The following is a 12567-nucleotide window of genomic DNA, read 5'->3' as shown; positions in this document are numbered from 1 at the left end:
AGTAGTCACACTGAGATTGAGTTATTCTAGTCAGAAACACAAAAACCTTACTCATCAGGATTGTGAGGAGAGACTTAGAATAGCCCCAGTCAGTCTAGATGGGCTCAATCTCACTCTCTTCTGGCCTTGGTTTCCCCACTAGCCCTCACTTTCCTACGACCGCTGTCTGGGCACCCTCACATTATTTCTCTCCCAGACAGACACTTCCCATCTTTGGTAGCCACTTCTGTCATGCGCCAATTGCACATAGAATAAGCCATACATAGATAAGATGTATGCAAGTTGAGATACGTTTTTAAATATTTTTATTACATATTAGATTGTTAACTCTTCTTCATCACACCCACTGGACTCTTTTTTTTTTTTTTTAAATTATCAACTGACACTCCTGTGAGTATCTATCACCCAGTCTAAGGTTGGGCCCTATGTGATACTAGAAACTGTCCCAAGAAACCTGACACTGGCGAATGCTGCCTCACACATGGCTGGCACCACCGTAACAGAAGCACTTCATTCTACTGAAGCAAAGGTGGCCAGTGTTTAATTACTTTATTTCCTCACAGACCTAATATTTACATTCAGGTGAACTGTGTTTAATATGTAAACTCTGTTTTGCAAAACAGCAAGAGTTCAAGGGTATAATGTGGGCTGGGCAGGAAAAGCAAAATTTTAAAAAATGGTTTCAGAAGCATGACTAATTTTGTCTTTTATGTGTGTCTGTCTGTGTGTGGGTCTGCCTGCTTTGCAGGGAAGACTTCCTGTCCCAAAGGAAGTGAACCGCAAGAAGAACGATGAGACAAACGCTGCCTCCCTGACTCCACTGGGCAGCAGTGAACTCCGCTCCCCAAGAATCAGTTACCTCCACTTTTTTTAATCGTAACACCTCCATTTGTATTACATATGGTGTATGGGTATTGATGAGGTCATGGTATCATATATGGGATTTTTTTCTGTGTAAATCATCAAGTATAAGAAGAAACTATGGGACTCTGAGCCTTGCTTTAGAGAATTTACAGTGGACAAATAGGTATCATCAAACCAGTTTTTAATCATTCTGACTCAAGTGAAAACGCTCAGAATTTCACACTGTGAATCCACGTTTACAACCCTTACAGGTGGGCCTTCAGGCCTGGTTCGCTACAACAATGTCTTCCACAACTCAAACTCCCACCGCGCTCACACAACCGGTCCACTCCTGCCTTTTCACTCACACAGCTCCCGACTGCTTCTTGCAGAGGCTGAGAGTCCCCCCCTTTTTTTTCATTTAGATGTAACAAACCTAGTAGTTTATGTTCATCAATTGTCTGTATATCTCTATATTTTATCCATGTACTCTTTTGATGTATAGAAGTAGTTTGAAACTCATTGTTTCCTTGTGGTAAGTGACCGAGATGCTGCCACAGGACCTGAGACACTGATGAATGGTGCTATTTTGGACTTTCAACATGCTCCTTGGCGAGGTAGCTCTGATGGAGTTATTTTTTATTTCCATGTTCTAAGAAGGTGTTGGTACTCTGTTTCCCTGAATGTTGTTCTCTAGACTGGATTGACTTGTTTTCCTTGTGTCTTCAGTGTGGCTTTCTTCCTCAGTGTTGTAGGTTGAGCGAATGCTACCAGAGTGTGAGAGACGATTGTCTCGTTGGCTGGCACTCACGGACATGCAGTCACGGTAGCGGGAGCAATCACAAAACTGTAATTTACTTACCAAATCTCTTCCTTTCCGTAGCCTCGCCTGCCTGACTTAGAGAAAGAAAAGCAATAATTTTACAGGCATTTTGAGGTGTCTCTTTGGGTTCTTTCTGTTTGAAAGGATATTTGTCGAAAAAAAGAGCAAAACCGTTTTAAATAAACTCCCCCTGGAAAAAAACCCAAAACACTGGCATCTGAGTAGGAATATGAAAATGACACCTTTTCCAAATATTAAATTGGAAAACAATGTCTACAAAATCATGATACTTTTTTTAAAAGGCAGAGCATTCTTTTTTTGGCAATTTTGATAAGCAAGGTGTAGATTTACATTTTTGTCCTTGCTCCCAACGAAATGGATAAACAAAAATAAATTACCATCTACTCATGGAATGTTGTTGTGTTAGCCAGTCTGAAAGCCCACCTTAATTTTTATATAACTGTCTTTAGCTCTTCTTTTGACAGGGCAGGCCTTGTTCTGAACTGTTTCGCTTCTGACTGTTAAACACCGATGACGCATGCACTGCACTTCTTCGTTTTCTTCTTGCTCCCCCATTGGCCTGAGTTTCTTGTGCATTACTCCTCTCCCTCCTTCGTTAGAATAGGTATTATCAGCTGTGTAAATAGAGCAAGAAAACAGTATTCTGCATCTGTGGCATTTATGTAGAGTTGCAGTTGTGTACTGCTGAAAATGCAGGCTTTTGTAACAGTGTGATCTTTACTGATGCACTCATGACAAGTACCCAATGTATTTTAGCTATTTTAGTAGTATTTGTTCAATAAATACGCAAGCTGTAAGGTAACTGTCTGATTTGGCTCATCATTGAAGAGGCCTAGTTTTGAATGTCTTCTCTGGTTCTTGCTAATTCATGTGTTTCCAGAGCCCCAGAAGTCAGGCCAGCAAACCCAAGGGCAAATATCAAAAGAGAGAGAATCAGCTCTGCCTTTCATGCGTTTTCCCTTTTGAGGATTTTATGAGATTAGGGGCTAGGCAGTGGCTCATTAAGATGGTATTTGCAGAGCTGCCTCTGGACACAAAGCAGAATTAGACCAAGATCCTTTTATTTCTACACTTTTTCTCCCTTCCAAGGCATTCCCATACGCTTCAAAACTTACTCTTTCTCACTCCTTGCCATTAAGACCCACTCTGTGGTATTCTTTAAGACCCACTCTGTGGTATTCTTTTTCCCTGCCAAAAGAGATCTGACCTCCCTTCTTCATGGAATATTTGCACTTTTCCTCAGACAAAAAGCTTAAACTTTTGTAAGAGGATAAACATTTGAGACAGAATTTAAAGTCATTAAGGCTTAATTCATGTGTACCCAGATACCTAGAACCTACCAGATGATAAGGTGATGATGAGCAGAGCCTTCTAGAGGTCTCATGTGACCCTGAAACCTGGCAATTCAGGGGATTCACGCACTCCCTGTGCATGAGAAATGTCTTCTGGTTTCTCCTCATCCATTACGGGAGTGAAATTTTAACTTGGCTTGTACACAGGTTGCTTATTTGGCTGGTGGGTTCAGATATTGGAGTTTCACCTCAACAGAGACTAAGGAACAGACCTCTGAGACAAAAGCCAGAGAGAGAAAAAAGAGCTAAAGTTAACAGGTAACATTGCCCCTGCAGTGGGAGCTTAGCCTCTAGAGAGTGGGCATCAGATTCTCTCTGAGAAATCTTGGTTCTTGATATGTGTGTTATGTCAGGAAGGACTTTTACATTTGGGGGCTATTGAGCTTAACTTGAAATTAATGCACATCTCAGATTTTGTTTAAGTTTCCTATTTACCCTCAATTTTTAATCTTATTAAGAGAAAGGAGCCTTAGGGCAGAACCAAATTCTAACTAACTGCTTACCAGATCATTAGAATTTCATTCTGAAGGAAAATTCTTAAAAATGACACACCACCATTTTGAGTATTAACCTCTTGATATAATAAGGGAAGTCCTTCTTAAATTTAATTACCTTTCTTTTTAAAATTTTTTTTTATTAAAAAAAAGAAAAAAAGCCATCATCTGAAGACTTACGTGGAGCTGGAGAATCTGCTCCCAATACAGGTTAGTCCATGGCTGTTTGCAGGATGCCTCAGTTCTTCTACTCATGAGCCTCTCCCTAATGCTGCTTGAGTGTCCCCATAACTTCTGGCTTCCTGAAGAGCAAGTAATTCAAGAGAAAGCTGGGAGCAAGCTAAAATGCCATGACCTATTATCAGAAGTCACCATCATCTATCAATCATATTCTATTCATTAGAAGCAAGTCACTAAGTATAGCCCACACTCAAGGATGAAGGAAATTAGTTTCTACCTCCTAAAAGGAATACCAAAGAATTTATGGACATATTTTAAAAATAGCACATGATCTGAAGTTGAAGAGCTCAAGGTAATTATAGGTCAGGGTCTGGAAGTAAGAAGGGCTGAAACTAGCATCACAGCTACTTCTTTCTATTGAAAATTTTTTACAGTCCTTGGAAGCGGCGTATGAGGAGAGCATCCAGGAACTATAATACTGGGATTCCATAGCCTCCATTTATTAATCCAAGTTCAATTAGACCCAATACTAATATTTAGAGAATGTTATGAGAAGCTATAAAAACAGGGGAGCTGGAATAAATGATGTTTAAAGTTCCATCCAACTCTTTGGATTGTGCAGGTTGCTGATGACAATTCCTCAGCCTCCAGAAAGCTTGAAGTAATGATTGACTCTGCACTTTAAACTTGAAAGATTCGTGTGAGGATCCAGCAATGTTTTGTGAAGCATTATAAGAAGTGGAGAGATAGCTGGGCTCACTTCAGAAGACCCAAATTTTGATTCAAGACTGCTTTGTTCTCTCACCAGAGGCAAACATATCACCAGGTTGCCTTTGGGAGGAGACTGCTAACAACCATTAAGCAGACATAACCTGGAGATTTGTTTTGCAATGTGTTGTATTGTTGATTTAATTGCCTCAGGCGATTTCACATGAAAATCCAGGTAGAAAAGTGGAAAATATAGCAACAGTGGGATTGGAGGTGAATAGCTGCCTCCACCTGTGGATGAGGCATGTCCTCTCTTTTATCAAACTCTCATCACCTCTTTTCTTATATCCTGTCTGCTTCATTTATTTATATCATCTGCTTGCCTCTGTTGGTATGGCAGTTAGCAACACTAATCATCTGGTTTGGGGAGGACGGTGCTGCACTTATTTTCACCAACAAAGGGCCAGGGGACGTTTTGCACTCATTTTTTGATAGCAGGAACACTTACAGGATCATGAACACCACATTGGAATCAGAGGTTCCTCAATGCTACTCAAAACTTCTCTGCTGCAATTCCAACTCTACCTCCCTGGGGCCTCGTTAGAATCCTTTGATTATCCTCCTCCAGGGATTGAGATCACATGATAAACAATCTTGGATTGGGTCAGGTTAAGCTATATACAGGTATGATAAATTCATAATTTTCAAACTGCGGTATGTGTACCTAAGGCTTTTCACGGATTGCATACTCAGGACAATTTTCAGTAAATTAATTTCCAGATCCTCTATATACACTATACTCTTTCCTTAAATTGATCTGCTGAGAATGAGTCTTTGTTCATACTGTTTCTTTTCCCACAGAAAAAAGATATAGGCTACCCATCCCAAATCTTAATACATTGCTCTTAATGTGACACCAAAAACCTCAGATGTAGCAAACAGAGGAAAGGTTTGATGATTAATCATAAAACCATAGAGCCTTGGGCTTTTGCCTCTTATAGACATGTTAAAGCTGATTATGATGTTAGATAACATAGAAATTGGGTGTTTGGACTCACAAATAGATTTTCAGAATTCAGATGTATGATAAAGTGGAGTGATGGTAACAATTTTTTTTTTTTTTACGGCTTTTTGTTTTTCTCTTCCTGACTCTTGTCAAAGAATTTCTTGCTCTTGAGGGAAAGCCATGGGAGAGTGAAACAAAGAAAATTAGTAGAAGGCACTGAATGCCAAAAATGTCTTCTTACATATAATTATAATCAATTATTTCCCATTATTGTCAATATCCTTCCCTAGGATGTATCTTGACTGGGAAAAAAAGTAACTTGGAAGAGCTAAAGCAGTATAGATTTGCCATGCTGATTATTTTAAATGTAACCAGAATGCCTTTTGGGAATGCCAAATTTTTATAAGATGCAGTAGACAGATAGAACCCAAGGATAAAAACTTTCACATGGTTCTTTCAGATTTGATGTGCATTCATTAATAAAGTTGTCAGAACCCATTGTATCAAACCATAACATGAAACATTTATTCAATTTTATTCAATTCTTGTCTTAGTCTATTTTCTGTTGCTGTAACAAAACACCGGACTGGATAATTTATTTTAAAAAAGAAACATTCGGCTCATGGTTCTGGAGATTGGGAAGTCCAAGAGCCTGACATTGGAATTTGCTCAACATCTGGTGAGGGCCTTCTTGCTGCCTCAAATTGTGATAGAAGGGTGGAAGGGCAAAAAGTGCATTTCAACTCAGGTCCCTCCTCTTCTTATAAAGCCTTGGGTCCCATCATGGGGTCTACTCCATTAACATATGAATTTGAGGATTAATTTTTCAACATATGAAACTTGGGGAACATACTCAAACTATAGTTGTTTCTACCATTTTATCTTATAACATATTTCTTGTTTAATCATTCTCCAAAGCCAGTCAGCAGTATTCAATGCCCGTACATAATTTTACTACAGATACACCATGCCTTTTATCATTTTCCTGCTTTATATGAGAAATAGTGTATTGGTCATCTTGTTTTTATAACTTAAACATGGAAAAATCAATTATATTAGATCTTTATCTTAATTGTTTTTAGTGATCAGTTTCACAAGATATACTTTTAGTTCTCATTGATTTTTATAACATTCCTCAAAATAGCTATTTGAATTGAAGAATGAAAAACTTTTTCGGACAGAAAGTGTATCTGATTTGGCTGACTGGTTTGACAGTGAAGACTGGCCCTGCCAATGAGGTTTTATGACAGATATTTTTCATAAATGAGCTAAATCTGCAACTCCAAATTAGTGGCAATACATTTAAAACAAGAAATAAGATCAAAGCATTTTATCAAAAAACATTGTTTTGGCAAACATGTAATAAAACTAAAAATTTGTTTGATTTTCCTGCCATTTCTGGTGATATGGGTTTTAAAAGGTGGGCCTAAGTACAAGTGTTACAGCCCAATTAACAATAATTTGATGAATCTTAGTAAAGCTCTCTTGGTATACTTCCCAGAAATTGAGAAAGTAAATTATTCAAATTGCTGGAGAACAAATCTCTTTGCTAGTCAGGTGCTTCCTAGTTCACTGTTTAAAAGAAATGAAGAAGGACTTTATCAAATTGTCATGTGCCCGAAGATTACAAATATTTTTGCTAATAGACCATTATACAAATGTTGACATATAACATAGAAGGAATTCAAAGAACTGAATTACATTGCTATAATAAAACACTCTCAATTCCTTCAACTTACATCTATAAAAACAAAAAAAAAATAGAAGTAGAATTGATACTGACCCCTTATTTCAGCAGTAAGTAATGTTCATTTACAGATAAAGGAACTAACTGAAAAAAGTTTATCATCTCATTAAAGGATGCATTTGCAATATAATTTTACTTTTTGTGTTTAATAATATGTTTATGTTTAATCAGTAGTGTATTGATAATAATTCAATTGCATAAATTTTTTTAATGTTCAGAGCTTTATGGTAACAAAATAAAAGTAAAAAATTGAATTTAGGTATATTTCAATTGCGGATACATGTGATAGCGTAAGCAGTATTTTCAAACAAAATTATGTTACATTAAGGTAAAGTTCTTTGGAGGAAGTTGAATAAAAATTTAAGTTCAAGTAGAAAAAGAAAGTCAGATTTCTAAAAGTTATGGAAGTATTTGTTTTGTTTTGTTTTTTAAAGAATGCAACACTTTGGGGGTGTTTACTTTTTTTTTATTATTATACTTTCTGAAACTATTCCAATCAATAGAAAAAAAGGGAATCCTCCCTAACTCATTTTATGAGGCCAGCATCATCCTGATACCGAAGCTGGGCAGAGACACAACCAAAAAAGAGAATTTTAGACCAATATCCTTGATGAACATTGATGCAAAAATCCTCAATAAAATACTGGCAAACAGAATCCAGCAGCACATCAAAAAGCTTATCCACCATGATCAAGTGGGCTTCATCCCTGGGATGCAAGGCTGGTTCAATATACGCCAATCAATAAATGTAATCCAGCATATAAACAGAACCAAAGACAAAAACCACGTGATTATCTCAATAGATGCAGAAAAGGCCTTTGACAAAATTCAACAGCCCTTCATGCTAAAACCTCTCAATAAATTAGGTATTGATGGGACATATCTCAAAATAATAAGAGCTATCTATGACAAACCCACAGTCAATATCATACTGAATGGGCAAAAACTGGAAGCATTCCCTTTGAAAACTGGCACAAGACAGGGATGCCCTCTCTCACCACTCCTATTCAACATAGTATTTGTTTTTAAAAATGGAATGATGGTGGGTTATCCATTTTCATGGTGTTTAGATTCAACTATATACATTATAGGAGAAATTCAACTTTCATTTTAACATGAAAACATTTATAATATGCCCCAAATTACATCCTTTAAAGTGTTCAAATTTATGATGAAAAACATTACTATTCATAAAAATTACATGACAGTACATACTTTAATACAATTCTTATAGGGGATATAAAAGCAAAAGAGTTTGAAAACCTCTGAGCTAGAAAAGAAACCTAGGTGCTATGTTTTGAGGAAGTCACTCCTGGACAGAAATACTTCCCATCTAGTCTCAATGCCTGAAAATTTGTCCCATTAATTCTCTTTGATAGAAGCCCTGAAGGGCACTGGCCATTAATTTACTATACTGCGGGGACCAAGACCCTGAGGAAACAGCACCAGTGAATTTTGATGGAAGGAGAAGGGAAAGAAAGGTCCAGACTCCCGGTCAGAGGTCAAGCAGGACAGGCTGGATGGCTTGGAGGCACTGACCACACAGGGGAGTGATGAAAGTGGGTCCCAGAGAAGATGTTTTCCTGGGCTGCAAGTTCAATGAGTGTATAAAAGAAAGACTGGCAACTCTTCTTACAGCCTTCACATCATTCCTCCTTGACACAGTCAAATCTTTTTAATGCTACTTTTTTTTTATTTCTCCAGATTCTTCATCACATCTCTATCCAGCATATTCAAAAGGGCTGAGTCAATTATTCCTCCCATAGGAGAAGGGGGCACAAGTCAGTGAGAGAAGTGGGATTATACCTCAGGTCGCAACCCTGTAGTACTTGAGATCCCAGTACACCTAAGAAAAGCCTATACAACAGCAAGCAGCTCATGAATCAGGGCAGAAAAAGAGTGTCATCTTTTCTTTTATTGCATGTCTCCATTAGGCTTCCTTCTGAACATAACTTCATAGAAGGAATATGAAATTAATCTATTCCCTTGCACAGTACACGGTGCCATTAATGCATGGCTTAGCACCAGGAGATCCATGTGGCTATGTGAAAGCCTCATAGAAAGAGAATTCTAATCGCTTCTCGGCCTTTTGGCTAAGAACAAGTGTAGTGGAGAATTCTAAGAATGCATTAATTTGCTGATTTCAAGTTGAGCAGCTTTATTTATTAGCTGCAACCTTTCTGAGCGCAATGCTGCTATTAATTTCCACCAACACATTGGTCCCAGCTGAGCTCAGGGCTGCACAGAATGAGCTGGCTCTTTCTCCAATGCAATAACCTTTCACATCCTGCTCCCCTTGTCCTTTTAACAACCTCAGTTCCTTTAGGCAGTTTTTCTGTGACTGGTTTTCTAGGACTTTCACCACCACTATTGCCCTCTTACACAAACTCTTGTTTGCGACTGACCCAGCTTCCTTTTAAAAATGATAGCTGAGGCCTGGAAGAAATCAATGACAGAGACATCCACTGGAGGAACACACTGTATAGTGCTGTGGTTGTTAGGGGGTTCTAAGACATAACTAAGTAGAAGGGAGTTATGAGTCCTAGTAATGTCTAAACAGCTGCTCTAGAGCCCCAGGTGCTCTATTCTACCTATCACTTCGGGTAGTCCCAATCCTGAGCCACATCTCCAGTAGGGTCCTATATTAGTCTGTTTTCACACTAATTCAGGTAATAAGGAACTACCTGAGATTAGGTAATTTATGAAAAAAAGTGGATTAATTGACTCACAGTTCTGCAGGCTTAACAGGAAACATGATTGAAAGGCCTCAGGAAACTTACAATTATGGTAGAAGGCAAAGGGCAAAGGCAAAGGTGACAAGAGAGAACGAGTGAAGCAGGCGAGTGCCACACACTTTTAAACCATCAGATCTTGTGAGAACTCTATCACGAGACAGCACTAGGGGAATGGTGATGGTGAAAAACCATTACAAATTACCCCCATGATCCAATCAGCTCCCACCAGGCCCCACCTTTAACACATTGAGATTACATTTCCACATGAGATTTGGGCAGAGACAAAGAGCCAAACTGTACCAGCTCCTAACTGTAGTGCTGGTCCCAGTGCTGGTCTCAGGCACCCTGAAAAAAGGGGCGACAGTCACTTCTTTTCTTGGGGGCCATAGACCACCTCCTGTTTTCTCTTTTCCCTGGGCTTTGTGACAATGTAACTGGATATCTGGGAGAAGGGAGTAGGCAAGGAACCTCATCAGGTCTACTTAGGGGCTGTCTCACTGGCTCATTCCTTAAAATCCCAGGGCTAGTTTCTGAAAAGCAAATGTTCGTCACAAAGCAGAGGAGTGCTGCTTTCTAGGACAGAGAGGTAACTGGAACATTCCAATTTGTCATTAATAGCTAGGATTTGCTTTGTCGGATGTGATAATGAGGGGGTATTTGATGTGAGTTCTTGAGGAGGACAATTAGCTCAGAGGGACATTAAAAAAGTGTGATAGCAGCACCCAGGAAGGGTGTGAAAAATAGCTGCTTCCTTTTATTGCATGTGCAGGACACTTGAGGGGTTGTCATATATATCATTTCACGTATGGGCCCTCCACAACACTGTGAGGTCACCATGCTTGTCTCAGTTGAGGGATAATTAATTGCTCAGAGTGAAATATCTTATCCAGGATGGCAGAGCTAATCTTTACCTATTCCATGCTACCACTTAGGAAACCTAACCTTGCCATTCAAACTTCCCCTTTTTTCATGACCTTTCTTACGGTATTAGAAGAAACATTAGAAACTAAGAAAAGTAGTCTCCAGAGAAACAGAACCAATAAGATTTATTATAAGGTACTGGTACACACAATTATGGAAGATGAGAAGTCCCATGATCTGCCATCTTCAAGCTGGAGACCCAGGAAAGCTAGTGTTGGTGTTTGAAAGCCTGAGAACCAATGGTGTAGATTTCAGTCCAGGTCTGAAGGCCTGAGAACCATGAGTACCAATGACAGAAGACTGATGTCCTAGCTCAGTTAGGTAGAAGGAAGATGATTCCAAATTCCTCTGCTTTTTTGTTCTATTCAGCTATCAATGGATAGGATAATGCCACTCACACTAGGGAGGGCCATCTGCTTTATTCAGTTTACCAATTCAAATGCTAATCTCTTCCGGAAACACTCTCACAGACACACCTGAAAAGAATGTTTAATCAGACATCTGGGTCCAGTCAAGTTTACAGATAAAATTAACCACCACACTTCCCTCACATGTAAACTTGCTCTCAAAAAGTATATGTAATTCTTTCAACATAAGAACTGAAAACACTTATCTTGGTTTTTATAAATGTATTTGTATAGCAGAAATCCTTAAACCAAAGAATAGGGTGCTAATGGTGAGATTTCAGGCAACAAAGATGGGAATTAAGAAACATGGGGCAGGATTTTACCACTACATACATGGCAGAGAAGTTGTGGTTTCTCTGAGCCTGACTTTCAGTAGAGTGGTGTCAGCCAATTGTTCCTGGGCAGGAGCACTCATGGCAGAAAAGCTTTTTCCCCTAGATTCCAGACTTCTTTGGTGTATTTATGAAGTGGATGTGTGCACCATCTGGTTGGGACATCTGTCATTGTGCTGATCTGCAGGGCTGATTCAACTAATCTGGCTGGTTAGGTGACTGTCCCCATTCTCCCTCACTATTCCACACAGCTTCCTCCCAAAGTGGTGTGGCAATTTGAGCAAGAAGGCCACTCCCTGGTCAAGGACACCTATCAGCTACACACAGAGAAACTTCTCTGGCTTGTTTTGTTGAAAAACTAATAGTGGACAAAAACAAATGACCTTTTACTTTTTGAAGGAAGGAATTGAAGTGACAGCTTTTTGTTCTTCCATGTCCCATACTATGCCTTTGTAAGACATAAAAAGAGACAGCCTTTGTCCCAAAACTCTAGGCATGACAGAAGCAGCTATTCTCAAAGCTCACACCTGACTCCATCTCTGATACGGTGTTATCTGGGCTCCATCCTCTCTAGTCAGCCTGCATCTTCCTTGTTCTTATGGTGAAGTGGGGAGAGGGACTTTGTCCTGCTGGATGACTTAAGACCTTCTTCTGATAACAGGCATCAATGCTACAACTCCCACCTCAGTCATCTTCATAATCTCAGGCCAATGGGTATTCCTGACACTTCTCTTTCTAATAGTGAAATGTCAAGAACAGAAAGCGTTACATATAGTGATTCTGAGAATTACCAGTCTTTCCTCCATCCATGATTATTTATGTTAAGGAAGTTAATGATGATAACTCTGGGCCAGCCAATGATGTTTACGTAGAACGTATCTGATTAGATAAGGCATAAGTCACTACCTGAGCAGAAAAATGGAGACTAATGTGGGAGGGATTTTCCCCTTTCTGCAGTCCCACATGATTTAGCTAGAAGTCAGAAGCAGCATTGGCCC

At 39.1% G+C, this 12567-nt stretch overlaps 1 protein-coding gene across 6 annotated transcripts in view; it reads left to right on the top strand.

Annotated features, from left to right (window-relative positions):
• The window catches only part of NREP (neuronal regeneration related protein), a 28974-nt gene extending 26485 nt beyond the window's left edge, over positions 1-2489 (top strand). For 5 of the 6 annotated variants that reach the window (XM_009449410.5, XM_009449407.4, XM_063810173.1 and 2 more), the window contains exon 5: positions 749-2489. In XM_009449410.5, coding sequence (XP_009447685.1) covers positions 749-874 — 126 coding nt within the window. In that variant the 3' untranslated portion in view covers positions 875-2489. 6 annotated transcript variants of the gene reach the window in all.
• The last annotated feature ends 10078 nt before the right edge of the window (positions 2490-12567 follow it).

The sequence above is a fragment of the Pan troglodytes genome, chromosome 4, assembly GCF_028858775.2.
Source record: "Pan troglodytes isolate AG18354 chromosome 4, NHGRI_mPanTro3-v2.0_pri, whole genome shotgun sequence".
NCBI lineage: Eukaryota > Metazoa > Chordata > Mammalia > Primates > Hominidae > Pan > Pan troglodytes.
This window is presented reverse-complemented; position numbering and strand designations above follow the sequence as displayed.